The sequence below is a fragment of the Bidens hawaiensis genome, unplaced genomic scaffold, assembly GCF_021521415.1.
Source record: "Bidens hawaiensis isolate Kalapana, Puna unplaced genomic scaffold, B.hawaiensis_p1.1 tig00026422_1, whole genome shotgun sequence".
Taxonomy (NCBI): Eukaryota; Viridiplantae; Streptophyta; class Magnoliopsida; order Asterales; family Asteraceae; genus Bidens; species Bidens hawaiensis.
In genome coordinates, this window is record NW_027505071.1 from 127,543 (window position 1) to 152,866 (window position 25,324).

At 41.3% G+C, this 25,324-nt stretch overlaps 1 protein-coding gene across 4 annotated transcripts; it reads left to right on the forward strand.

Annotated features, from left to right (window-relative positions):
- Positions 1–3,167: 3,167 nt before the first annotated feature.
- LOC143610481 (protein FLX-like 3) lies at positions 3,168–10,527 on the forward strand. Of its 4 annotated transcripts, none has more exons than XM_077084954.1 (5): positions 3,168–3,235; positions 4,618–5,158; positions 5,250–5,389; positions 6,459–6,538; positions 6,670–10,527. In XM_077084954.1, exons 2-5 carry the CDS (start codon positions 4,629–4,631, stop codon positions 6,751–6,753), a joined length of 834 nt encoding a protein of 277 aa, XP_076941069.1. In that variant the 5' UTR covers positions 3,168–3,235; positions 4,618–4,628; the 3' UTR covers positions 6,754–10,527. The 4 variants fall into 4 exon arrangements, with proteins under 4 accessions (XP_076941069.1, XP_076941066.1, XP_076941068.1 ...); XM_077084951.1 differs by having other exon boundaries at positions 5,250–5,395; positions 6,670–8,106; XM_077084953.1 differs by having other exon boundaries at positions 3,168–3,197; positions 5,250–5,395; positions 6,670–8,106.
- The last annotated feature ends 14,797 nt before the right edge of the window (positions 10,528–25,324 follow it).

Genomic DNA, 25,324 nt, shown 5'->3' on the forward strand with positions numbered 1-25,324 from the left:
TAATTTTTGATGATCTTTCATGGGATCCTTTCGAAAGGCAAACCATTTCATCTTATCAGCGAAGTCAAAAAGATGAAATTAGACGGGCATATCTACTTAGAGGTACGTGTCAACAAACCGGGCATGATTTTCCTCTAACCAATTTAGTTGGTAAATTAAGACACTTTAATGACGGTATCTTTTTTATTATTTTATCGTATTTTTATTATGTAATGAGCTTTGGCCGAATCATCGAACCGACCCGGAATTTTTTATACCCGACCGACTCTATGAAATTTAAGCATATAAAAGTAGTGCACCACCTAAAAAAATTCCTAGATCCGCCACTGGCTCCACAAACCTCAAAATACTAAAACCCTTTTTTCTTCTTTCTTCTATCACGAACAACCGAACAAATTTAATAACAAAACCTATTAGCCGAACAAACTAAAATAATACGAAACTTTTCGTGAATACGAGTCGTAGATCTGATACCAATTGTTGGCCCAGACGGATCAAACAATCAAATCAACGAACTTATCAAACAAACTAACACGATATATTTGGGGGTAACAACCCGCGACTCTTTTCATATAATCAAACGAACTTCTCAAACGAACTTCACGAACTTCTCAAACGTACATGGAGATGAGACTCATTGACTCTCTCTTAACTCTCTCTCAACTCTCACAAAAACAGCTAATAATCTAGACCCTATTTATAGACTTATTAAGCTTGATGTTCAAGACATACCTTTCCTAAACCTAATACAATTCAAACAACTAAATTATAACTTAACAAAATAAACCTTTAACTTTACTAATAACTCAAGATTAATCCTTCACATAGGCACCTAGTTTGTCTCATCATTATCCAAACCTGAGAGAATGTAGCTTGTTGGGTGCTCTTATTGTTTGGAACACGTAATGGTATGGCATTTGGATTTGTCATATAATTATATAAAAGCTCTCTCTTGAGTCTCAGATATCAAAGCCATTTTTTTACGTATACCTTATGCAAGTTACATATAAACCGTATTAATTCGCAAATTTAGAAGAAGCAATCTTTTTATACATGCATCTCATGCAAACTTGTAAGAATGCCTGCCTTTCTTTTTTATACACATCAGTCATATTATTAGGTTCATGGATTTTAACTCATAATTGTAGTCCTCAATAACCTAAAATAAAAGGAGTATCACGATTACAACGGTTTAGTTATTTGTTGATAATCCATCATTGAATGTCACCGGCATGTTATCGTCATTATCCGGCCTAATAAGTTGTTACACATACACACATCACATGTATATGCATGTAGTGTACATACGTATTATGCTTTTGAACTTCATATTTTCTTAATACTGAAAATGTACATAAAAACTAGTCTCATACATTACAAAACAAAGAAGTATTAATGGCCAAGTCCATATTTAAAGGTTTGATATAATTTAACCACATAAACCAAATCGAGCTACAAACTCCCTTTTCATGTAACTTAATCTATCTGGTTTGGTTCACTCTGGTTGATTCTTTAAGAATCTAAAACGTTTCTTGTTAACGGTGTAAATGACTAAATGAGTCGAGTTGAGCTCGCCTAAGCTCGAGCTTTGCTTATTTCGAGTACTATAACATAATTTTGAGCTTGAATCTTTTATTATTTATTTAATTACTTTCATAAATAATTATAATTATAATTTCATACCTAACATAAAATACCCTATAGTTATTTTTATCATAATTACACACACAAAAATATTTATTATATAATATATAATTTCATCTTAACAACTATAATATTTATACAAATAAAAAGTGTGTCAATTAGTTACTTTTATCATAACCACATACGCAAATATATTTATTATGTACTATATAGTTTCATCTTAACAACTATTATATCTATACAAATAAAAAGTTTATCTATGCTCATGAGCCTAAACAAGCTAAACAAGCTTCATATACGAAACTCGGGCTGACCTCATATATTAAACAACTTCACTTTTGCAAAATTCAAACTTTTAATAATACTATCTTGAACAACTCGTTTAGACTTAACCATTTTCCTCGCAACCCAAAAGTTGATTCACTGGATGTAGCCCACAACAGAGAGAAGGGGTGTGCTAGGTGGGGTTTTGGGCTAAAACCAAGCCATAAACCAAAGTTGGTTTTTGGATTTCTGAAACTGTTTAGTTTCAGCCTTTTCGGTTTTTATTACATGCAAGGTCAAAACCGAATCATAAGTTCGATTTCTACAAAAACAAAAAACCTAAACGTAGGTTTTTTTGCTTTGGTTCAGTTTTTTTCATTTTTTTTTCTTTTTTGTGTGTTTCGGATTCGTTTTCTAGCCAGTCAAGCCTCTTTATGGTCTTTATGGGCCAGTAATATAAACAAGAGTAAAGTGTCATTTTCGTCATTGTGGTTTGACGAATAATGCGAATTTAGTCCAAAAAGTTATTTTTTGCAAACAGACCCTTCACGTTTCTCAGTTCTTGCCAATTACATCCAAATCACTAACTCCGTTAATTTTAACTGTTAAGTCAATGGTATACATGTTAAACCATTTGCGTTCGTTTTGTCGTTTTTCCCCAAATAAACATCAGTCATAATTCACAACCCCCCTCTCACGTGAGGGGCTGGGGTGTATTTGTGGAAAAAGGAAAAAAAGAGAATGAACAAAACTGCCCCTCACGTGAACTCGTGAAGGGCACACTGATGGGTTTAACGACCAAACTTAACGAGAATAGGGAATCCGGGTTTAATTACAAGTGAAATGAAACCATAGGAAAGAAAATTGCAAATTTGAAACTACTGGACTAATAGTGCAGATTTGATCAAACAAGAGGGACGAAAACCGCAGTTCACTTAAATAAGTATTATAAAAAAAGAGTGAAAAGACATGTCTACCTTTGACTTAACGATTAAATTTGACAAAGTTAGTGATCTGTATGTAATTAGCAAGAATTAGGAAACATGAAGGGTCCATATGCAAAAGATAAGCGTTTTAGACTAAATTCGCATTATTTGCTAAACCAAAATAATAAAAATGACCCTTTACTATATAAACAACCTGCACCCAAACAGTACCTTTTTGCCCGATGCTCATTTTCTCATAATAAACCAACCCCAGGCGTCCAGCTTTCAACTCAACAACAAATTACATAATTATTAATCAATTCTCTTAATTAATAATTCAATCCAATTTCTTCACAAATCAAGGTACGCGTTGCTTAATTCAATCCAATTCTCTTAATTAGGTTCGCTATTTTGCTTCATCCCGTTATTTTCACGCGATTATTGTTAGTTTTGTTAAACCTAGGGTTTTTGCATTCGGTTTGTTTGTGCGTTGAATGTGTTGTGATTAAATGATTGATTGCAGATGATTGATTACTGATTAGATGATCTGGTGCTGGATTAATATTAATATGTTATATAGGTGCACTGTTTGTTGTAGCTGGAATGAATGAGTTATGGTTTGTTTGTGATTCAACCGGTTTAGGTTAAGCGCGTAGTGATCGAGATTAGAAAACTGTAGCCTGTAAGTCAGTGTTGTAGAACTCGCTAGGCGAAAGTCGGATGGTGAGGTATAGACTTGCGGTTAATCGGATTGGAATTTTTATATGTATTCTTCAGTTTTATATATACACACGTATTTTTATATGTTACCGACGGATATGGTCGTGCAACTATTTAACATTTTTTATGTATTCAACTTGTGTAATACACAAGTTTTTGATCTAGTAACTTAATAAACAACTATTAAAAAATCTTAATACACACTTTTTTTATATGTAATTTCAGTTATGCACACACACACAGTGTTTATATCTAATTTTCAGTTCTGTAATACACACACACACATTTATATATGTATGCTTTTGAAGCAGACAGGTTTTAATCCCTCCTTGACCCACTGTCCAACTCAGGACCAGAATCAACGGAAATTGGTTGAAATTTGGGCAGATTAAGGTTGATTGGTGCTGATTAGCGATTAATGTCACCGATTACCAAAAGTTAGTTAGTAGATCATCGATTAGCGACTAGTGGCCGATTAGTACCGATTTTCCAACACTGCTGTAATTGTAAGCTGCCCTAAGATGCTAAGATCAACAATGTCTTTAATGCATCTCACCATAGAGCTAAATTTAGCAAGAATTACATACAAATTTTGTAATTACATACTAAATTAGTGTCATAAATTATTTTATATATTTGTATGTTTCATCATCATCGTCGTACTCAGTATATCCCACCAATAGCAAAGCTATGGTAGGGTCTGAGGAGGGTAAGATGTAGACAGCCTTACCTCCACCCCGTAGGAATTGAGAGGCTGCTTCCGGTGAGACCCTCGGCTCGATAGTAGTTTTGCATCAAGCCTTGGACATAAGGCACATAACACTCAATCATCGGGACACCGGCCGATTGGTGCATGTACCCTTGTCTTTTGGCTATCAACGCCACCACATGATGCCTGATTAACCTTCCGCCACTTTTAACGTTATTTTAACGAGATTAGTGAAATAACGTCAAAATTAGTGCAATTTACTTTTTCCCACCTGAGGGTTCACACATATGTTTCTTGTTCTACATAATGGTTTTACTTGATGAATGATGAGATGTTTATTTTTTATTCTCTTAGGGTGTAATTAGATGGCAGGAAGGAACCGTTATCCTCGTGAGGCATATGACAACCGGCACGGGTATCATCAAGGAGGGCCTCCATCACGGGCCCCTATTGCTCGACCTATGCCGCCTCATCCTGCCATGCTGGAGGAGGAACTTGAAATCCAACATCATGAAATTCGCAGGCTTTTGGGTGAAAATAGGAGGTTAGTTGAAGACAGAGTTTCTCTACAACGAGATTTGGCAGCTTCCAAAGAGGAACTTAGGCGAATGAATATTGCAGTTGCTGATATTCAAGAACAAAATGAAATACATTCGAGAAAGCTTATTGATAATGTTTTGAAACTAGATGCTGATCTCCGTGCCATTGAACCTTTGAAACATGAGGCTGCTCAACTTCACGCCAAAGTAGAGCGGCTAAATTCTATTAGGCATGATTTATCTGGTCAGCTTCAGATTCTCAAGAAGGACTTTGCAAAACTGCAAACTGATAATAAGCAACTTCCAGCTTTGAGAGCAGAGCATGAGAGAATTCTTCAGGAGCTTTTGCATACTAGGTTTTTATATCTTCTTTATATTTGAAGCATAAATGCCTAAACATTTAACTAAAATAAATTGATGAACTTAACATTATTTTGTATCTTGTAGAGCTGCTATTGATTACGAGAAGAAAGGAGGTATAGAGTTGATGGAACAAAGACAAGCAATGGAGAAGAACTTGGTTTCTATGGCACGTGAAGTTGAAAAGCTCCGTGTGGAACTTACAAATACTGACGCTGGATCATGGGGTGCTGGTATTTACCATTATATACTATTAGTTATATACTTATATATATGTTTGGCTAAGTTTACATGCTTTGTTTGCTGACACTATGGAAGCTTACCTTAAACTGTAATTGGTACTCAGTTCATTCGCTTTTAGTTTGTTCTTTAAGAATAGTTAAACAATATCAGTTCCTTTAATTGGTTCCGTAATGTCATATTGTCAAATTTGACACAAGTCAGATGTTGTTCAAGAACAAAATGCATAAAGTCTTTATGCCTACATTCTAGCACATTAATAAGTTCTTAGGGAAAATGTTCTCCTGTGTGCCAAAAGTCTTTGATTTATATGATAATAAGAGGTTCCAACTTTGTTTTGAGATATGTCTTTTTATCTATAATATAAGTAGTAGATAGATTTGGATTTATTCCAATTTATCTTATTAGTATTGCAATCTGATGCTCAGAATTTAGATGTGTTTATATTTCTTTAGATAATAACTTTTGTTTATAAGAGATACAAGGCCTAAAATTGAAACTAGATGACTCAATATCTATCCTATCTCTAACGAGTTAATTTAGTAAACTGATTCTTCAATCTGTTATAGTTTGTGTTATGTAGGTTACTTCTATTTGCAATCTTTAGTGCCTCTAGGTTTTAAAGTGTCGCATTGATCTCACCTTGTAATAAACAACTGATCCAAGCTGATTTTTTTTTTCAATATGTTTCAATATAGTTTTCGCATGCCATCTGCTATATTCACTTGATAAGATAAAAAGGGAAAGAGGCTTAATCCTTTAAAAGGCTTTGATTTAAGGTGGATGCCAATGTAGTGTGATTAGGCAAGGGTTTGATTGATGGCTAATGGGACATAGCTTTTGTTGCATAAGGTGTCATTTATAAATAAATAGCTCCTGATTTGTAGGTTTGTCACCACATTACTGCTAATATAGTAACTGACTAAATATGTGAGATCAAGATGATTAATGAAATAACTAGCCTATTGTGGTTATGCTTCGCTGTTTTAACTAAACATTCTTAAGATCTTCATAGAGTAGTTTTTGCTTAATGTTACAACAATATCTTATATGTAGGCGGGTCGTACGGGGTGAAATATGGAAGTTCAGATGACCGTTTTCCTCCTCTTTATGGTGATGGACACGGCGTTCACTTGGTATGACTTGCTACTTCACTCATTCTTATACTTAGCCAGGTGGAAAATTGGGCAGGTTGGGTAACAAGTTGGGGTCAAAATGAGTATTTTTTAAAATAGGTCGGGTCAATTCTGGGGTGTGTTTTTCTCAGGGTGCTGCTGACAAGGGGCCATTATATGGTTCAAGTTCCGGTCAATGGGCAGGGCCCGAGAAATCTCGTGCAACCCGTCGTTGAAATGTGGACAGCGTATGTTCCCAATTGCAAAAAAGCATATTGAGTTGGTAGAAGTGTATGGTTCTTTTATGTTTGCGTTTCATCAAGTAATCCCTTTATTTGAACTTTTAGCTATAAGCTGTTTTACTAAGTGCATTCGGAATATTGGGTTGCTATACTAAAACTTATGGAGACAATGATCCCCTTGTGTGGCATGATTATCACCTAGTGTTATTGACCGGATTTTAAATGCTTTTATTGTTTGTTTACACCATTTGGTTTCATCTTCTTGATTCTTTATCTTTTTTTGACCACACATTCTTTAACTCATATGATCACATCCTTAAGTTTTACTGGAGCAATGATTCTTCATTGCTACATATCTTATCTACTATTTTCCCCGTATTGGAACATGAAGACTGAAAGCTGTCAATCAAAGGATTAAAGTTATAGAAAATGATTTGAAGATTCTATTCACTCAAGGCCTGTATTACTACCAAACTCTATTGATTACAGGTTCTGAAGAACATAGTGAATGTTAAGTTATTAGGTTTAGTATCATAGGTTGTAAAAGTAGACGTCTAGGATACTGGTTCAGAAGATAATGTATATACTATTAGGTACTAGTCTAGAAATACGAAATTCAGTTACACAGAAGCACATGACATGCATGTGTGTCTGAGGGCTACGATGACATGGCGCACTCTGAGATCATCATTATTGATGTGTCGTATATGATTCAGTGACCGGGTACAATTTAAGTTTTAGGAACATTTCTTTATTAAGTTGATGAATTCCGTATTTCTGACAGATTTTGTGATACTAGGAATTGCTGATGAACCTAGTCATAAGTTATATACTCTCTGGTAGGCATATCTCAGTTAAAACGAGAGTAAGGATCTACATTTTATTGGCACTGTTCATCAGTTTGTAGTGAAGAAACTATTAGCAAGTTCTCATGTGGAAAGCTTTAGGAAGACGAAAATCCACGGGTTCCATCATGTTGTTAAAGATTGTTAATGAAGAGTTTGGCATCTCTGTTGATCTGTCTGCAGCAGTTTAGACAAACCTTTTGCAGTTTCGTGTATCTTGTTTTGTGCAATCTTCTGCTTATTTCTTCCTTAATAATGCTGTAATATAGTTCAGTAGTCAGACATCCTTGCCACCATCTAATACATGGCGAGCTGCTCAATTTACATTGGCTGGTGGCTAGATTGAAGGAAGGCTGACGTGGCATTTGCGTGGGGCTAAGTTCTGGTATGTACTTTATGATAGACAAGTACTCTGTCTTAGTTTCGTGGGTAAAATTGATTCTTGATTATTCGTAAATATATCTTGAGCTACGTATACATATTGCACTTTATATACTTAGATTAATGTTTATACTAGGGTCTTGCTTCATTATAAACCCACCTATAGCTCTCTATTTTGCCTGCGTATTAATATAACCGTGTTTTCTTTTATCCAATTCCATTATCTCTGTCCATTTTGGCTTCACATCTCTCAAGGAGTTTGGACTTTGGACTCTCCAATGTGGAAATGAATTTTCAACTCATAGTTTACTATAAAGTATGTCTATTTAATATTCATCTCTATACCTTGTTCAATTTGAAAGTTCATCTACTCTTTAGTTGTGTTGTACCTAGAGAGATCCTATGCTGATATTGGCAAAGAGAGAAGTGGTGGGGATGCAAATAGCATATAGAATGGATATGCTTTCGGGTTCCACGCATGAGATTAATTTTAGGATTATAAGTGAATTACATGTTAGAATCGGTTTAAGGTTTTCTTTTCGATGGAGAGTAGGCCAATACTGCAATTTGACAAAAAGTTCACCTTGAGGAGACTTAACGATGTCAACATTTGTGCATCATATGGTGCATTGGATATGAGCATGCTACAGTATGAAAGGAGATTCTTTCGATGACACCAAAGCATAACATCTTCTTGGGTCGTTCTATAGTAGGTTTATTGCTTTGGATTTAGTTGTTCCGTGTAATCACCAATGAGATCTTAGGAGTTACATGTGTCTCTTTCTTATGAGGCAATGTCCTTTGTTGGTGTAAGATACAAGGCTACTAATAGAGAATTGGCTAAACTTGATTAGGAGTCTGAATTAAGACTAGCTAACTTATTAACTATGATTGACATATCTAACAATCTTCTTGTTGGAGCACATATGCTAATCATTTCTGAATTGTAAGTCTTTAAGGTCGTCAATCTCATTTTAGCCTGCGAAAGCAACCTCCTCCTTTAAACTTGTGATGAATTGCACTGCATTTAGAAGTGTAACCTATTGGACCTTGATTCTTGGAACCAAAATCATGCCCAAAACCACGGACATGAACATGACACGCACTATTAGTTAGTATCGTAAGTCATAGTTGACAAGCAATAGGGATGGTAGTTTCATGGTGCATGCACTCAAGAACAAGATCTCAAACAATGAGTGCACATCATAAAGGTAATGAATGAACAACAAGAAGGGCAATTTGTTTTCGAGATTTCATGGCGCAATGAAGGGCGACACATGGAGACAAGGTTGAGGAAACCTTCTAAGGGATATGGTGTGGAGTAGTAATAGAAACCGGTAGGAGCACGACAAATTAGGAATGCGAACAACCGGGATTATGAGTTTGGAGTATGAACAAGACATAAACACGAACACAAGTACGTCTAGGTATTAACATGGGAAAAGTATTGACAATCCTAGAATGGAACTTGGCTTTTTGGATATGGTTTCTATGATGGCTGACGACATGCGTGGAAGCACGAAACTAAACGAGGAGTCTTGGATAGATTTAGAACTAAAAGACCAAAGAGATCAATCAGTGCTAGCAACAACAAACCATATCTAGTATAATCCCACCCATAGCAAAGCTATTGGTAGGGTTTGAGGATGTGTGGTGGGGTAGGAAAACTGGGCCTCTTTCCCAAAGGATAGAGATGTTGCTTCCAGTGAGACCTCTACTTCAGATCAAACAATACTAGACGCCCTTTTATTGAAATCGATCATTGAGATAGTCTATTTGAAGTAGGTCGATTTGCTAAATTGTTCAATTTCACGAACACGAGTTAGTTATGTGAGCAAAATAATCTATGAATAGGGTCTCTATATAAATGTGGCGGTGGTGGGTTAGGGCTTCGGCTGATTAAGTTATACTTGTACTAAGAGTTGTAATCGGATATGGGGACCGTGTATTTTCCTGGGGCAAATTTCACATCACCAAAATACAAAGAGAGATGATAGGTTTATATAGAGTGAACTCTCTAACTTTGGTGACATGTTTGGAACACCATGAGTTTGTGCTATTACTTGCACGCAAAGCGGACAATACACTATGTTGACCGGGGGGTTAGTGTGATACATGTATCAAGTCAAGTCAATCTTTTAAATCTTGTTGGAAAATCATTCTCCACTTTGCTATGGATGAAGATGTATATACCTCAAGGCTCTGTGTATGGTTTTTATCTGCATTCACTGTAACAAGTTTTGGAGAATGCATCTAAAGGTTCTTATTCTTGTCAATTACTGTGGAAAGACACCAGCAAGTATAAATTAGCCACTTTTAAATACCATTTTCATTAAGATGGATTATTGGTTATGGATATGGAGATATAGATGATCTATCAAATTTCTAAATAGGCTCATACTTTATATATTTTTTTGTTTTTCTCATTTTCATGTGTATTTGTAGTTTTGGTGAGACATTAGACGTAGGAGCATTTATCATATGTTGCTAGGTTCTTTTAGTTAACACTTTTTTTCGAACTAATTTTCTCATAATATATATGTTTTCTGTTTGTTGTGTTGCAGATGAACATTATTCTAGATGCTGGAAATGCATTTCTTTATGGTTTGGCAAGTGCAAGTATGATTTTTACTTATTACCAATATAGGTAAGGTCCTTAATGCTGGCTATTACAATTAACCAAAGAAACCACTAGGAGAAAGCTATAATACACTTTGACCTGTTTTTTTATTCTATTTAATTTGCTTACATGTTTGACCTGTTATGAACACATGGTTGGCACTGGTTGGCCAGGATATTGGTATTTTACAAGTAAAAGAAAAATGTGCCAAAAGTTATTACAAAGTTTATTTTCTGCATATAGTAATTTATATATTTTAAATAATGATTTTGATGTTTTATGCATTAAAATATTGTGGGCTATATCGATATGTTTGACCGTTTTTTGCTTTCAAGTAATATGTTGGATGCCAATTTTCCCCACTATTGCTTATTGCTTTCCCTATTAAACCACACATCATCTTTGTGTCTATCTCATGTAACACGTGTAACTACCTTCTGGCCACAAAGGTATCATAATATGCACTGCAAATCACTCCTTTGCTTTAATCTTATTTGCTACTTAAGTGCAATCTCAATCGGGATCAAGTTCCCAGCATCCCGAATTTTGCATTTTTAATCATAAATGATAACCCCCCCCCCCCCCCCAAAAGTAAAATATTTGTTCCGCTGTATATAAATCCTTCTGCACACCTACTTGATCGCTGTTTAAGTTTACTAGTGATGTTTTGAATGTGTTAATTTTGGTTGTGTTTTATGACTTTTTTGAGTTTTATCCCTAAGTCGTTTAAATGTTTAGTATCTTATTATTGTAATAAGTTGTTTATTTAATTGTAAGCATTATATTAATAAAATATAGAAGGGATATATTGTTATTAGAAATGGCATCTTCCATCTGTTTACTTATGAACGGGCTAGCATGGGTAGTGTTTTATCTCAAGCGGGCCAAATCATATTGTTAAGCTAACAACGCACATGTTAAACTGGTTGAGAGTCCCCAAAAGTCTTTCTAATGCTTATGATTTGCTTTTATTTTCAAAGTTTTTAATTGTTTAGTAATAAACTAATAATAGCCTTTGTATCAAAATTAGCACGGTAAAATTAAGCAGTATTTTGAAAAGAGAGAAAAATAATGAAAGGTGTAAGTCAACTCAAGCCCGCTCGACCCGTATTGAAAATGACCTGTTTTAGATCAGCATGTCTTGCGATCTCTATTATTTGCCGTTATATTTGTAATGGTTTTTGTTTTCTTACTAGAATCATGTTGGGATTGAAGACCATCCTCTGCTAATATCTATGTGGCTTCCCTTCAGCGAAATCAAATCGTCAATCAGGTTTGACTTTTCAACAACCAATGGAATTTAATGTTGACTTTTCTGCTGATAGAACATATTGTCTTGAGGGTGATTGTTATTTGCATTTGTTGAATGAGCACAGAATACATGTTAAGGCTTGGTTTCAGCTCATGTAATATTAATGACAACTTGATGGCATATGCAGCTTTTCTAGTTGGATTATGCACCGGAAAAGGTAAATATTAATTGGTATGTGAAGAGTTAGGTCCCAGCAAAGCCCAGTTGGACCCGCAAGACTCACTCACCTTAAAGAGGTACGTCTGCGCAAAGACCAACTGGATCCGCAGGACCCACCATGCTAAGAGAGATGAAGACCTTACACGCAGTAAGCCAGCTGTTCCCGCAGGAAAGCCTCCCTTGGTACAGTACCCTGCCTGTTCCCGCAGCTGTGGGTACAAACCAAGAAGGAAGGCTACCCGCACTAACAGTAAAGCTACACGCATAAGGCACTAACTCTTATACTTCAGCAATGTCACCTGAAGAAGGAATGAGCAGGGCGGGAATATTCCCGCCCAAAAGAGCCAGTCCGTACGCTTCCAGAAGATCTTTTGTACTATACCTACCAAGGTATGGACAAATAGACAAGATCTGGTAAAAGCGACCCATGAACCAATCACAGGGTGACAGCTCACCGACAATAGTACGAGGAGGAGCACGCTCCAGTACAAAACATCGCCATCAGCCGCTGCCTACCCACCAACTCCCATCGTGGCACGAACATAGCCCGTAGTTGGTGGAAAAGGAATATTATACAGCTGGCCGTACCTGCTTGGAAACCTACCTTCGGCTATAAATACTCCAACACCTTGGAACGGTATCATGATCTTATCTTCTCTAGCTATTTCTCTCAATATACACATATTCAGAGCAATCTAGTCTTATTCTCACGCCGGAGGGTGGTCACAAGGAGGAACCCCCTTCTCAGTGACGAGCTTACGGTGTCTGTTTTGCAGGTTGAGAAGAATAACCATCTTTGCCGGACCTAACCCTCGTGGGAAACATCTACTTAACCCTAAGATTATCCGTAATCTGCCGGGGTCATTTAGTGTTTCTTCATTGGCGCCATCCGTGCATTAAGCTAGAACTAATTCTTTTTCTCAGTTTTTTCAAACTTCTGGAAAGATGGTTAAGGTTACTCCGATGCCAAGGCCACCGAGTGACCAAGAAACTCCGGTAACCACAACCCCAGCTACTGGGGGGAACACCGGTGAATGCACGATCTTTACGAACACTACCCCGGTTACCCAAGCCGGGGCAAGTTCAGTAAACAATCCTCCCCTGGGATTCATTGATACCCAGGTGGAGAAGCAACAGTCAAGACTTCCCCAACAAACACTTGAACAAGTTAAAGCTTGGGCGGAAGCACGTCAAAAAGAATTTCAAGCTGAGTTGGACGAACGTTTACGTTCACTCCAGCATGCCAATGACAAATTCGGAAGCACTCGACAACAGCTCAACATGAGCAACGATTGCGAGTATGTGGATGATGAAGATTGGGAAGAATCTGACAGTGACGCAAACCCTCGTCATAAGGCGAAAGGGAAGCGTAAAGAAGACTTCCACTCGAAGAGAAATTTCGAGGAAACCTTCAAACCAAAGAACACGGGGGGAAACCCACGTGACTTTTCCAAAACTTTCAGACCAACTGTTGCGAATGCGGGAACGTCCAAATTCGCAAGGGATATTGCGGAAGCAATCGCTCCAAAGAGTGCCAAACAGATGTCCAACATAGGCACTTATGATGGCATATCTGACCCGGACGATCACCTGAATAGATTTATAGCGGGGGCAACCGTCAGTAATTGGACGGAACCCACGTGGTGTTACATGTTCCAAATGACGCTCGTCGGGGCAGCCAGAGCGTGGTTTGATCGTCTACCGGTCCACCACATCTATGATTGGGCAGACTTCCAGCACAAGTTCAGCCAGCACTTCAGTCAACAAAGAAAATATACTGAAGAGTAATGGACAATCCTCAACTGCATCCGAGAGGAAGATGAATCTTTGCTAGACTTCGCTTCAACTCAAAGAAGCTAAGTCTGGGCACTATTAGCGAAGATCTTGTTCGCGCCGCTTTCATCCAGGGCGCTGAGTACCCAGAGCTCATCCGCACGTTGACGGGTAAAGATGGCATGCCATCCACGTGGGATGCCATCATGACGGCAGCTAAACGCTTCGCCGAGACAGAGAAGCAACTGGGTAGAAATCTTCCCCAAAGCACAAACCTCTACACGCAGAGAACAAGAGAAAATAACGTCCGTACCGCCCGACAAAATATGATGAGGAAGCTTGGTATTTGGCAGTCAAGGATAAACTTTGACACCTCATCCAGCTCTCGCCCTCTCTTAGGCGGAAGGGACAACACGCACTCGTCGAACCGGAATCCCAGGTGGACGCCACTCGCTAAAAGCGTCACCGAGATATTTGCCACCGAGAAACTCCCATGGCCAAATGCTCCAATAATCCGACAGCGTCATAACGCTGATCAGAGCAAATCCTGTGACTTCCACGGGACCAAAGGCCACACCACGGAGGAATGCACATCTTTAAAGGATATCGTCGAGACATTCGTCAAAGATGGGAAACTCACACACCTCGTGGTGTCAATCAAGAACGGCGGGAGGAATGACAATCGATACAAGGGCAATGGACGAAAGCCGTCGACATCAGCATTCACATGGTTCATGGCAACGTCAGAGGAAGAAAACGACGAACAACAGAGCCAAGTGCGTGGAAGGAAGCTGAAGTGCGCTTCCCGCGTGTGCCAGGAGGGCCCAACAAAGAAGGCCCCATAGTCATCAAAAGCCAGCTGGGGCACTACATCACCACCCACACTCTTGCTGATAACGACGCTTCGTCAACGGTCATGTACAGGCAGTTCTTCGACAAGCTAGACGACGAAGACAAAGAACGCCTAGAAACGGTTTACGCCTCGATGGAAGGGTTCGATGGCAGCACAAACACCCCCTTGGGTATCCTATCTTTCCCCGTCACTCTCACGAACGGGAAGTACTCCCGCACAGAAGACGTGGACTTCGTCGTAATGAGGAAGCCACACCACACATACGACATTCTCTTCGGGAGAGATGGGATGGCAAGATTTAATGCCGTGGTGTCTTTGGTCCATCGCATGTTGGGATGGCCAACAACTGAGGGTGTCGCGATGATCACGGGTATTCCCCAGGTATGCATCGCATCTGTCTCATCTAAACCCAAACCAAAGATGGCCAAACCAACCATTACCGAGCCGGAAGGATGGGCCTTCAATGGCAAGTACCCTGACCAGGCCGTTACCATTGGCCCAACGATCACTAATTCCACGCGCACCTTACTCAAACGCTTATTACAACAAAATGCTGACATCTTCGCGTGGACACCAGCTGACATGACTGGTGTACCCCGAAGTAAGGCGGAGCATAAGCTCAAGTGTGACCCGGCTTTTACGCCGGTCATACAAAAGCACCGCGTAATGGGTGCGGAACAGGCTAACGCGTGTAGAACCCAAGTCAAGGAACTCCTTAACGTAGGCATCGTACGCGTTAGTAAATATCAAACATGGGTTGCAAATCCCGTCATGGTACCAAAATCCAACAAACAATGGCGCATGTGCATAGATTTTAAAGACCTAAACAAAGCATGCCCCAAGGATTGTTACCCGTTACCCGAAATTGACCTTAAGGTAGATTCATTAGCACCGTTTCGCCTTAAATGCTTCCTTGATGCGTATAAGGGATACCATCAAATCCACATGGCCGTTGATGATCAAGACAAAACCGCATTTCGGACGCCCGATGGTACATTTTGTTACCAAATGATGCCATTCGGACTTAAGAATGCTGGGTCCACGTACCAACGCCTGATGGACAAAGAGTTCCATGCCCAAATCAGGAGGAACTTAGAAGTTTACATGGATGACTTGGTCATCAAAAGCCTTGAGCCAGAGGCGATGTTGACAGACATCGAAGAAACTTTCAACACGCTCAGAAAAATAAACATGAAGCTCAACCCGAGCAAGTGTTCCTTTGGGATGGAAGAAGGGAAGTTCTTAGGAGTCATCGTTACCAAAGATGGCTTCAGAGCGAACCCTAAAAGGTCGAAGCCATTATGAAAATGGAATCACCTACTACCATCAAACAGGCTCAGACACTGAATGGACGACTAGTCGCACTTAACCGCTTTTTGGCAAACTATGCGGATAGGTCGTTCTCATTCGTGTCAACGTTGAGAAATTGCTTGAAGAAAACGCACTTCCGCTGGACACCAGAAGCGGAAGCAGCTTTTCAAGAGATTCGGTCACGCTTGATCGAACTCCCAACGCTCACAGCACCAGAAGTGGGGGAGGAATTAATTCTCTACCTCTCCGCCACAGACAGAGCAACCGGGGCAGTCTTACTAGTAGAACGAAAAGGCATCCAGATGCCCATCTACTATGTAAGCCGCGTCTTAACAGACGTGGAAACCCGGTACTCTACCCTGGACAAATTAGTCCTAGCGCTTGTACAGGCTTCACGCAGGCTAAGACGATATTTCCAAGGTCACCCAATCACCATTCTCACCAACTTCAAACTTGCAAACGTTCTAGGCAAACCCGAGTTGTCGGGACGCCTAGCCTTTTTCTACATGGGCAATTGAGTTGGGGGAATACGCAATAAAATACAAGCCAAGACCAGCTATAAAAGGCCAGGTCTTGGCCGACTTTATTGCGGAAGTCCCCGCATCGCGGGAAAAAGAGTGCCAGGAAGAGGCTCAACCCTCTCCAGCACAAGACACTAACGATGTCTGGCGACTCTATACTGATGGAGCAGCCAACAACGAAGGTTCAGGCGCAGGGTTGAAACTAACTAACCCAGCAGGCCAAGAATACACTTACGCTATTCGGCTTGATTTCCCAAGTACGAACAATGAAGCGGAGTACGAAGCATTCTTGGCCGGATTAAGAATTGCGCGTAAGATGAGGGTAAAAAACTTGGAAGCCCACGTGGACTCCATGCTAGTAGCCAACCAGATAAATGGGACGTACACGGCCGTGAATGACATAATGGCCCTGTACCTTGCATAAGCCAAAACCCATAAGCGCGATTTTAACGATTGCAAAGTTGTGCACATTAAGCGAAGCGAAAACAAATCTGCGGATGCGTTAAGCAAGCTTGCATCGTTAGCCTTCACCCACTTGGGAAAGGACATCCGCGTTGAACTTCTTGGAGCACCATCAGTCCCGCACAAGGAAATTTGTGTCATACAAACCGGCACGGAAACATGGATGACACCAATCATAAATTACCTTGCAGCGGGTATACTACCAGAGTCGAAGACGCAGGCAAGAAAGATACGCTGTAAATCACTGAACTATCAACTTGTTGATGACATACTTTACAGGCGTAACTTTCTTGGCCCACTCCTCAGATGCGTTGACGACCAAGATGCTGACTACCTCCTAAGGGAAGTACACGAAGGCATCTGTGGAGTACACGCAGGTCCACGCGCAGTTGTAGCTAAGCTAAACAACGCGGGATATTTTTGGTCGGGGATGCACACGGATGCGCTGGCCTACATCAGAAAATGTAGGTCCTGCCAGCTTTACGCACCCAACACGCATCGCCCGAAGAACGAACTTGTTCCAGTCACTTCTTCATGGCCATTCCAGAAGTGGGCCATCGATGTGACAGGCCCATATCCCACAGCAGCAGGAAACGTTCAGTTCCTAGTGGTAGCCATCGACTACTTCACCAAGTGGATAGAAGCAAAACCCCTAGCCCAAACAACCGCAAAACATATCAAAAAATTTATTTGGGAATTTATTATTTGTCGTTTTGGACTTCCACAGAATTTGGTGAGCGATAACGGCACCAACTTTGCTGACCAGAAGCTACAAAAGTGGCTGAAAGAGCTTCAAATCACCCACACCTTTACCTCAGTGGCACACCCGCAAGGTAATGGTGAGGTGGAAAGAGCAAACAAGAGCATCGTCGACGGCATAAAGAAAAGACTCTTGGAGCATAGATCCGGCTGGGTGGACGAAGTTCCACATGTCCTTTGGGCAAACAGAACGCTGAAAAAAGCAAGCACGGGCGAAACTCCGTTCAGCCTAACCTATGGCACTGAAGCCATGGTCCCAGTCGAAATCGGTCTACCCTCACCAAGGGTCATAACTCAACCAGAAGACAATGATTCGGAAAGACGGTTAGACCTTATGCTAACCGAAGAGCGCAGAGACTTAGCCGCAGTGCGTGAAGAGAACTACAAGCGACAAATGCAAAAGTACTACAACACGCGGGTGAAACTCTGTAACTACAATGTCGGAGACTACATACTGCGTAACAACGAGGCTTCAAACCAAGAGCGCCCAGGAAAGCTGGCCCCGGTCTGGGAAGGGCCATACATTATTAAAGAAGTTTTGGGAAAGGGCGCATATCGGCTCGAAAGGCTCGATGGCACCCCCATCCTAAGAACATGGAATGGAGCTCAATTACGCAGATGTTACATGTAGATCAATTCCGAACTTGTAAAAAAAAGGCCTAGAGCCACTTCTAATGAAAATGATTCTCCTTATCACATTGTGTTGATAGCCTTACCTTTATACTTATGAACTGACCACACTGACATGTCGGTGCTCATGGCATAAGTAAGTGAGGGAGGAAGTAAGTCGTTGCGTGTGGAAAGCGGCACAACCCGCATAAACACAAAAACAGTAAATATTTCTAAGGGGAAGATGAGGAAAACCTTCACGCATGTCAGATATAGATAAAGTTTGGTCATCCTACTAAGTGAAAGTGACGGTCCTACCCGCACAATCATGATAGAGGAAACAGAACACTAACCTATTATCTGACACGCGCCGAAAGGTTAACTTATTCAAAACACTTATAAAATTGCTAAGTTAAACTAAAATATGCATGAGCAAATCATATAATGTTTACAAGGCAAGGCGTTAACAAAATATTTTTATTCACAATAAAAGTTGTTCAAACATTACAAAATGGCTAGGTATCTACCCGCCTACAAAAAAATACAAATCTATCCTAACGGTTGGAAGAAATCTCAAAATTCAAGCCTCGGGACCACTTCCTCCAAACCCACTTGAACCCGCACCATCAGTCGGTTGCGGCGGTTCGAGGAAAGCTTTGAGAACAGTTAGCCCGTCATCAGCGGCAGCAACTTCATTAATCTTCTCCACAACAGAATGCGAGAAGGCAGCATACCGGTTCACAGCTTGGTCATAGGCAGCTTCAGTGTTAACATCGTATAAAGGAAATCTGGAAGGCGGGATGCCTTTCTCTGCAAATCCTAGACCAAGCAAGAAGCCAGCCTTCTCCCCATCCTCATGAGAAGCGTTGAGGGCTGCTCTCATGGCATCGTCATAAGATGTATTCGCGAATGTCCGATGCACAATCTACAATAAAATATATATATAAAAAACTTTTCTAAGTATAAAGAAAAGCGCAAAGCAAAGAAATTATGGAGCTATGCGTACCTGTGGCAACGCTTCTCGTATAAGCCAATCCTTATTGGATAGAGCTTCTTGAAGGGTAGCTTGAGCTTGATCGCGGGCGCGTTCGGCTTCATTCTTGTTGAGGTTGGCAAGCAACACATCCTTGGCAGCAGCCTTTTCAACGCCTTTAAGCTTGCGCTCAGTGCGATCAAGCACAGCCCTCTGATCCAAGAGCTCTTGTAGCTTATTGGCATCTTCTAAAGCCAAAGCCTCATGAGCCTGCTGAAGCTTCTCCAGTTTGGCTTTAAGCTCTTCATTCTCCGGGCGCAGAGGCTCAGCAACGGCTTCGGCTTTGGTGGCCCTTTCGGTGGCATTACGCGCAGTTTCCTTAGCCAACCTAAGCTGTTCGTTAACAGCTTGGGTAGCCTTGGAACGGACCTCATGCCTGGCTTGGATCTCGGCCTCAAGGTCTTTGAAGGTCTTCTCCTTCTCCGCAGCGATGGCGGCAAGCCTCTTGTTTTCCTCCCGCAGCGATCGCGCCTGAGCCACCTCCAGGCTACGCGCAGTCTTTAACTTGTCGTTTTCGTGACAAAGTAACTCGACACGCGGCTGCATCCGGGCGAGAAGAATTCGAAGCTCATTCGACAACCTACCCTCCTGGTAGCTAGCCATTGCCTCCCCCAAAGCACCGCTTGGAGCGGCATGGCGCGCCCAGTCGACGCAGTACGCAGCTGTCCTTAGAGTTGTTTCCCGGCGGATATTCCACCTTGGAGCATACACCTCATTGGAATCCGAAACTGCAAAAACAAAAAACAGTTAGGAAAAAATGATAAGAATGGATAATAGGCCAAAATAACCCCACGCACCTGTAGGGTCGATAACAGGCCGATTGCCGCTAAACCCATCACCTGAACCTAAAGGATATCCATCCAAGAGGTCAAGGAGATGGGAAGGAGGCAAAGGTGGGACTCCCTCATCAACAGAGGTAAGTCTAGAGGTTCCAACTCTAAACATACCTGGAGAACTGGCCCCAACAGAGGTAGTCGCTGACGCTGAATGCGGCAATGCAGAAGCCATTGAGGTAGACACCATCGGAGATGAACTCATAACCGTGGTAGCAGCCGCAGATGAGCTCGCGGAAAATGTCACCGCCAGTCCGGTGAAGGATGTAGTAAAGATGGCACTGACGGCCGGCGGAGATGACGTCATAACTAGAACAATTGCTTCAACAGTATGAGCCACTGAACCAGCACCAGAAACAGGCGCAGCCGCCTGGGTCATCGCCTCGGATAGGTTGACCAAACCTATCGTCGTGGGTCCTGAACTGCTCCCTCCCGCACCGCTCTCGAAAGCGGATAAGTCCACTCCTGCATGAAGAAAAACAAAAGATATTAAAAACAAAGGCGGAAGGAAATGCGGAAAAGGTGAACAAAAAATATACTTACTGGCTTTCTTGATCCTGAAAGACCTGACAGGCGGAGATAGACCCGATGGGACTGGCCTCTTCACGCCAGTCACCTGCGCAACGCTTGGTGGCTCGGAAGTGACAGTTGTCTCGACCTCTGAGACAATGGTCTCGTCACCACCACCAAGGTTCCCCGCCGCCTCCTCACTGTCAGTCTCGGAATCAGACTGATTCCCCAGGTCGACGACGGAAACAACCTTCGCCTTGCCCTTCACGCCAGCAGCCTTCTTCTTCCTCACAAAGAAAGCGGATCCCTCATCAGAAGATGACAAAATCAGAGGAATTCCAGCAGAAGTTTGAGCATGAAGAGGACGAGGATTAAAGAACTCCTTACCTGGCCGGGTGGCGCTCAAAATCTCGTGGCCTAGCGGATAGACCTCTACGAATCTATCCGCCGTTTGCTCCAAAATGGGCAACTCGTTCTCATCGAGATCACGAGTACCCAACCATGCGGGACCACCAGTCTTCCGCGGATGCAAGAGCAACTGTAAGTCGTTCCCCTCTGAAATAAAAAAAAAAGATAACAATGTTAGAAGAAAAGCCCTAAACCAACACAAAAGACGAAGCATACCGTAAGGAATAGAGCTCAAACCGTATTCAAGGACGATGGGTATTTGCGGCGTCCCAGACCCGGCATCCTTCCATACCGTAAGGAATAGAGCTCAAACCGTATTCAAGGACGATGGGTATTTGCGGCGTCCCAGACCCGGCATCCTTCCACACGCGGCTCATCCCAAGCATCACCATCCCAGACTCCGCGAAGCGATAAACCGGAGTCTGGATTTGGGAGATCTTGGCGAACCATTCCGTCTCCTGGTAATTGGAGGCGTGAAGGTTAGGGAGTGCCCTCCCATTCTTGAACGTCATCGCGATGGGGATGACGCGAACGGAGATGTAGAAAAACTCCCGCTTCCAAGAACGAAGACTACGCTCGGTAGCGCAGATCTTCAACCCCTTGATCAGAGTAACAAGGGTATACCAACCCTGGATGCACCTCCAGGTGTAGAAGGTCATCAGACGGTCGACGCGGGGCTCGATGCCCAAAATACGGCACACCCATTCGAAATGGCGAACTTTAGCAATCGCCATTGGGTGCACCTCCGTCAAATGCACACCGTGTTTCTCCAAAACACGGTATACGAACTTCGTTAATGGGAATCTTAGATTCCCATATATGAAGAACGAGGCGTAAACCCCTATCTTGCCCTTAGGGGCATCGTACACCGTCTGGTTGGGCTCCGGAAACTCTGGCTCGTACGGCTCCAGCATGAACTTCTTGACGATGTAATGGTATACATCGACAGAAAGAGTACACTGGCACTCGCCAGCAGTACTCTTATCGTCCTTATCGGACATAGACGTCGGGTTCTCGAGGTAAACGTCAGACTCCTCGACGTTAACCTCAGGATCATGAGTAGAAGAAGACATTTTTTAAATGTTAAAGAAAGCGGTTTCAGGAGAATGCTCGCCGGAAAAGATGAGTATTCGCCGGAAATCGCTTAAAAGGAAAAGAAGAGTGAAGTGAAGGTATGGGATGAGATGCACCCTCTACCCCCTTATATACTCATCGCAATGAATGCGATGAATTTAATTCGGAGGAGAGAGAGAGCGCAGGTGCAATGAAACGGCGACACGTGTGGATAAAGCAAGCTGGCAACAGGTGTCGGAATGGCGCGTGACATGAAACTCGCGCCCACGCGCCTGAAAAAGCGTCCTGATTGACCACATGCTGTCACGTCGTCATAACTTCCAGCACGTCCTGAAACCGTCAGAAGACGCCAACGTCCCTTCAACCGTTTGGACTGTCCTTATCCTTTCACCAACTCTCTGAATTCCAAAAAGATTCAAAAAGATTCAAAAATAAGAGGGAATATACCCTCCTTACCTTGGAAAACAAGAAACCGTAAGACAAGTGCGGGTACAGTGTCAAGGCGAAACCCTTCACATACTTAGCACCTGCAGGGAATTGAAACCAAGAAGGATCTTATGGGCCATGCTTACGGAAAGAGAAATAGCACCCCCGCATGGCGGGAACGTTGAGAACCAGATTGTTTGAAGCTTCAAGGTGGAATTGGTTGTTTAACGTAACTGATCACTATGTCAAACTACCAAAACCTCGTGGAGAATCTACACAAGTGAAACTCAACGCTCCCGACTTGCAGAGAGGTTACGCACCTACCCGCATCATACCCAAAGATCATGCAGAAAAAGTCGGGAATTTTCTGCAAGTGACATTAGGAAAACCGCGGGAAGAATCCCCACAGAAAACCTTAAAAAATGAAAACCCCCTTTTCAAAACCCCTTGCTTAAAGTCCAAAAGTTCACCTCACTTATTAAAAATTCATGAGAAGAACAATGGACTGGGGGGACTTGAAAAGGTAGGTCCCAGCAAAGCCCAGTTGGACCCGCAAGACTCACTCACCTTAAAGAGGTACGTCTGCGCAAAAACCAACTGGATCCGCAGGACCCACCATGCTCAGAGAGATGAAGACCTTACACGCAGTAAGCCAGCTGTTCCCGCAGGAAAGCCTCCCTTGGTACAGTACCCTGCCTGTTCCCGCAGCTGTGGGTACAAACCAAGAAGGAAGGCTACCCGCACTAACAGTAAAGCTACACGCATAAGGCACTAACTCTTATACTTCAGCAATGTCACCTGAAGAAGGAATGAGCAGGGCGGGAATATTCCCGCCCAAAAGAGCCAGTCCGTACGCTTCTAGAAGATCTTTTGTACTATACCTACCAAGGTATGGACAAATAGACAAGATCTGGTAAAAGCGACCCATGAACCAATCACAGGGTGACAGCTCACCGACAATAGTACGAGGAGGAGCACGCTCCAGTACAAAACGTCGCCATCAGCCGCTGCCTACCCACCAACTCCCATCGTGGCACGAACATAGCCCGTAGTTGGTGGAAAAGGAATATTATACAGCTGGCCGTACCTGCTTGGAAACCTACCTTCGGCTATAAATACTCCAACACCTTGGAACGGTATCATGATCTTATCTTCTCTAGCTATTTCTCTCAATATACACATATTCAGAGCAATCTAGTCTGATTCTCACGCCGGAGGGTGGTCACAAGGAGGAACCCCCCCTTCTCAGTGACGAGCTTACGGTGTCTGTTTTGCAGGTTGAGAAGAATAACCATCTTTGCCGGACCTAACCCTCGTGGGAAACATCTACTTAACCCTAAGATTATCCGTAATCTGCCGGGGTCATTTAGTGTTTCTTCAGTATGTTTTCCATGTCCCTTCTTATTCTGAGGAATATAACAGATCTGGCAAAATGGGCAAGTTGGATTACGGGTCACTACAGGTGGATTTGGTTGAACCACTACACTTTTCGCCCATAAATTTTGAGTCGTCTATAAACATTTTGTTTAGTTTTCTTTTTCTTTAAAATGATTGGGGTGGGTCTTTAACTGTTTGACCCGTAGTGGCAGCCAACTTTGCTTTTATCTGTTTGACTCGTTCACTAAGTACACACATCGAAATTAGATTCATAATGGCAACCAACGTTGCTTTCATCTGTTCGACTCGTTCACTAAATATAAGGGTCGGTCTAATTAGATTCATAAAGTAAACTTATTAGCAACCAACTTTGCTTTTATTTGTTCGACTTGTACACCAAGTATACACGTCGAACTTAGATTCATAATGTAACATAATGGCAACCAAGTTTCACACTTTCACATTTAATTAGGACTACATATATAAATCAACTTTGTTTGCTTTATCTCAAATCATATTTTTTTAAAGTCAAGTCTTTGGTAGTTTTTAAACTCGGTGTGATCTGGTTTTCCTGTTTTTAATGTTTTATTGTATAAACAATTATTGCGTGACAAAATGTATTCTATCATGATAGTCTATCATTGATAGTTGATTTATTTATTTTTATATTATTATTGCTAAAGGTAAAACATATTTCATATTCTGATATCATCTTCATTAGTTATATAGTTTTGGTTCAAAATCTAGATCAAACATTTTATCCAACAGTTAGATACCATTCTATTACATCAGATCATTCAAACTAAAATATTCTCTTTTTTTTTTCTCGTTGTGACACTGGCAGCATGCTTGTCACTTTATAAATTGTGAGGGCTGGCCTTTTCTTGACGCGTAGGGGTTTGAAGCAAATGATTAGACGAGTACTAAAAAATGGCCCTTTTTATTTTTAAGGATAAAATTATCTCTTTTTTTTTATCTTATATATAATTATTTTTTTTGCTCCAAATTATCGTCCGATGTTCCAACTTCTACCACTTGTCTACTGTAGATTTATTGCTTACCCAAATCTTTTATGGGTCTGATAGCTAATAGGGCTTAAATATGATCTATTGTAAAGAGCAGCCTTTTATAGTTATTAAAAAAAACCTGTATACGTACAAAATGACTCATCAGTCATCTCTAAATGCAAAATTTATATGCGCGGATACAAAAAATTTGTATATAGTATATGTATGTAATTTTAGAAATTTCAGGCCTCATGGGGGCGGCTAAGGTCTAAGTACATTGATGTCCCTCTTC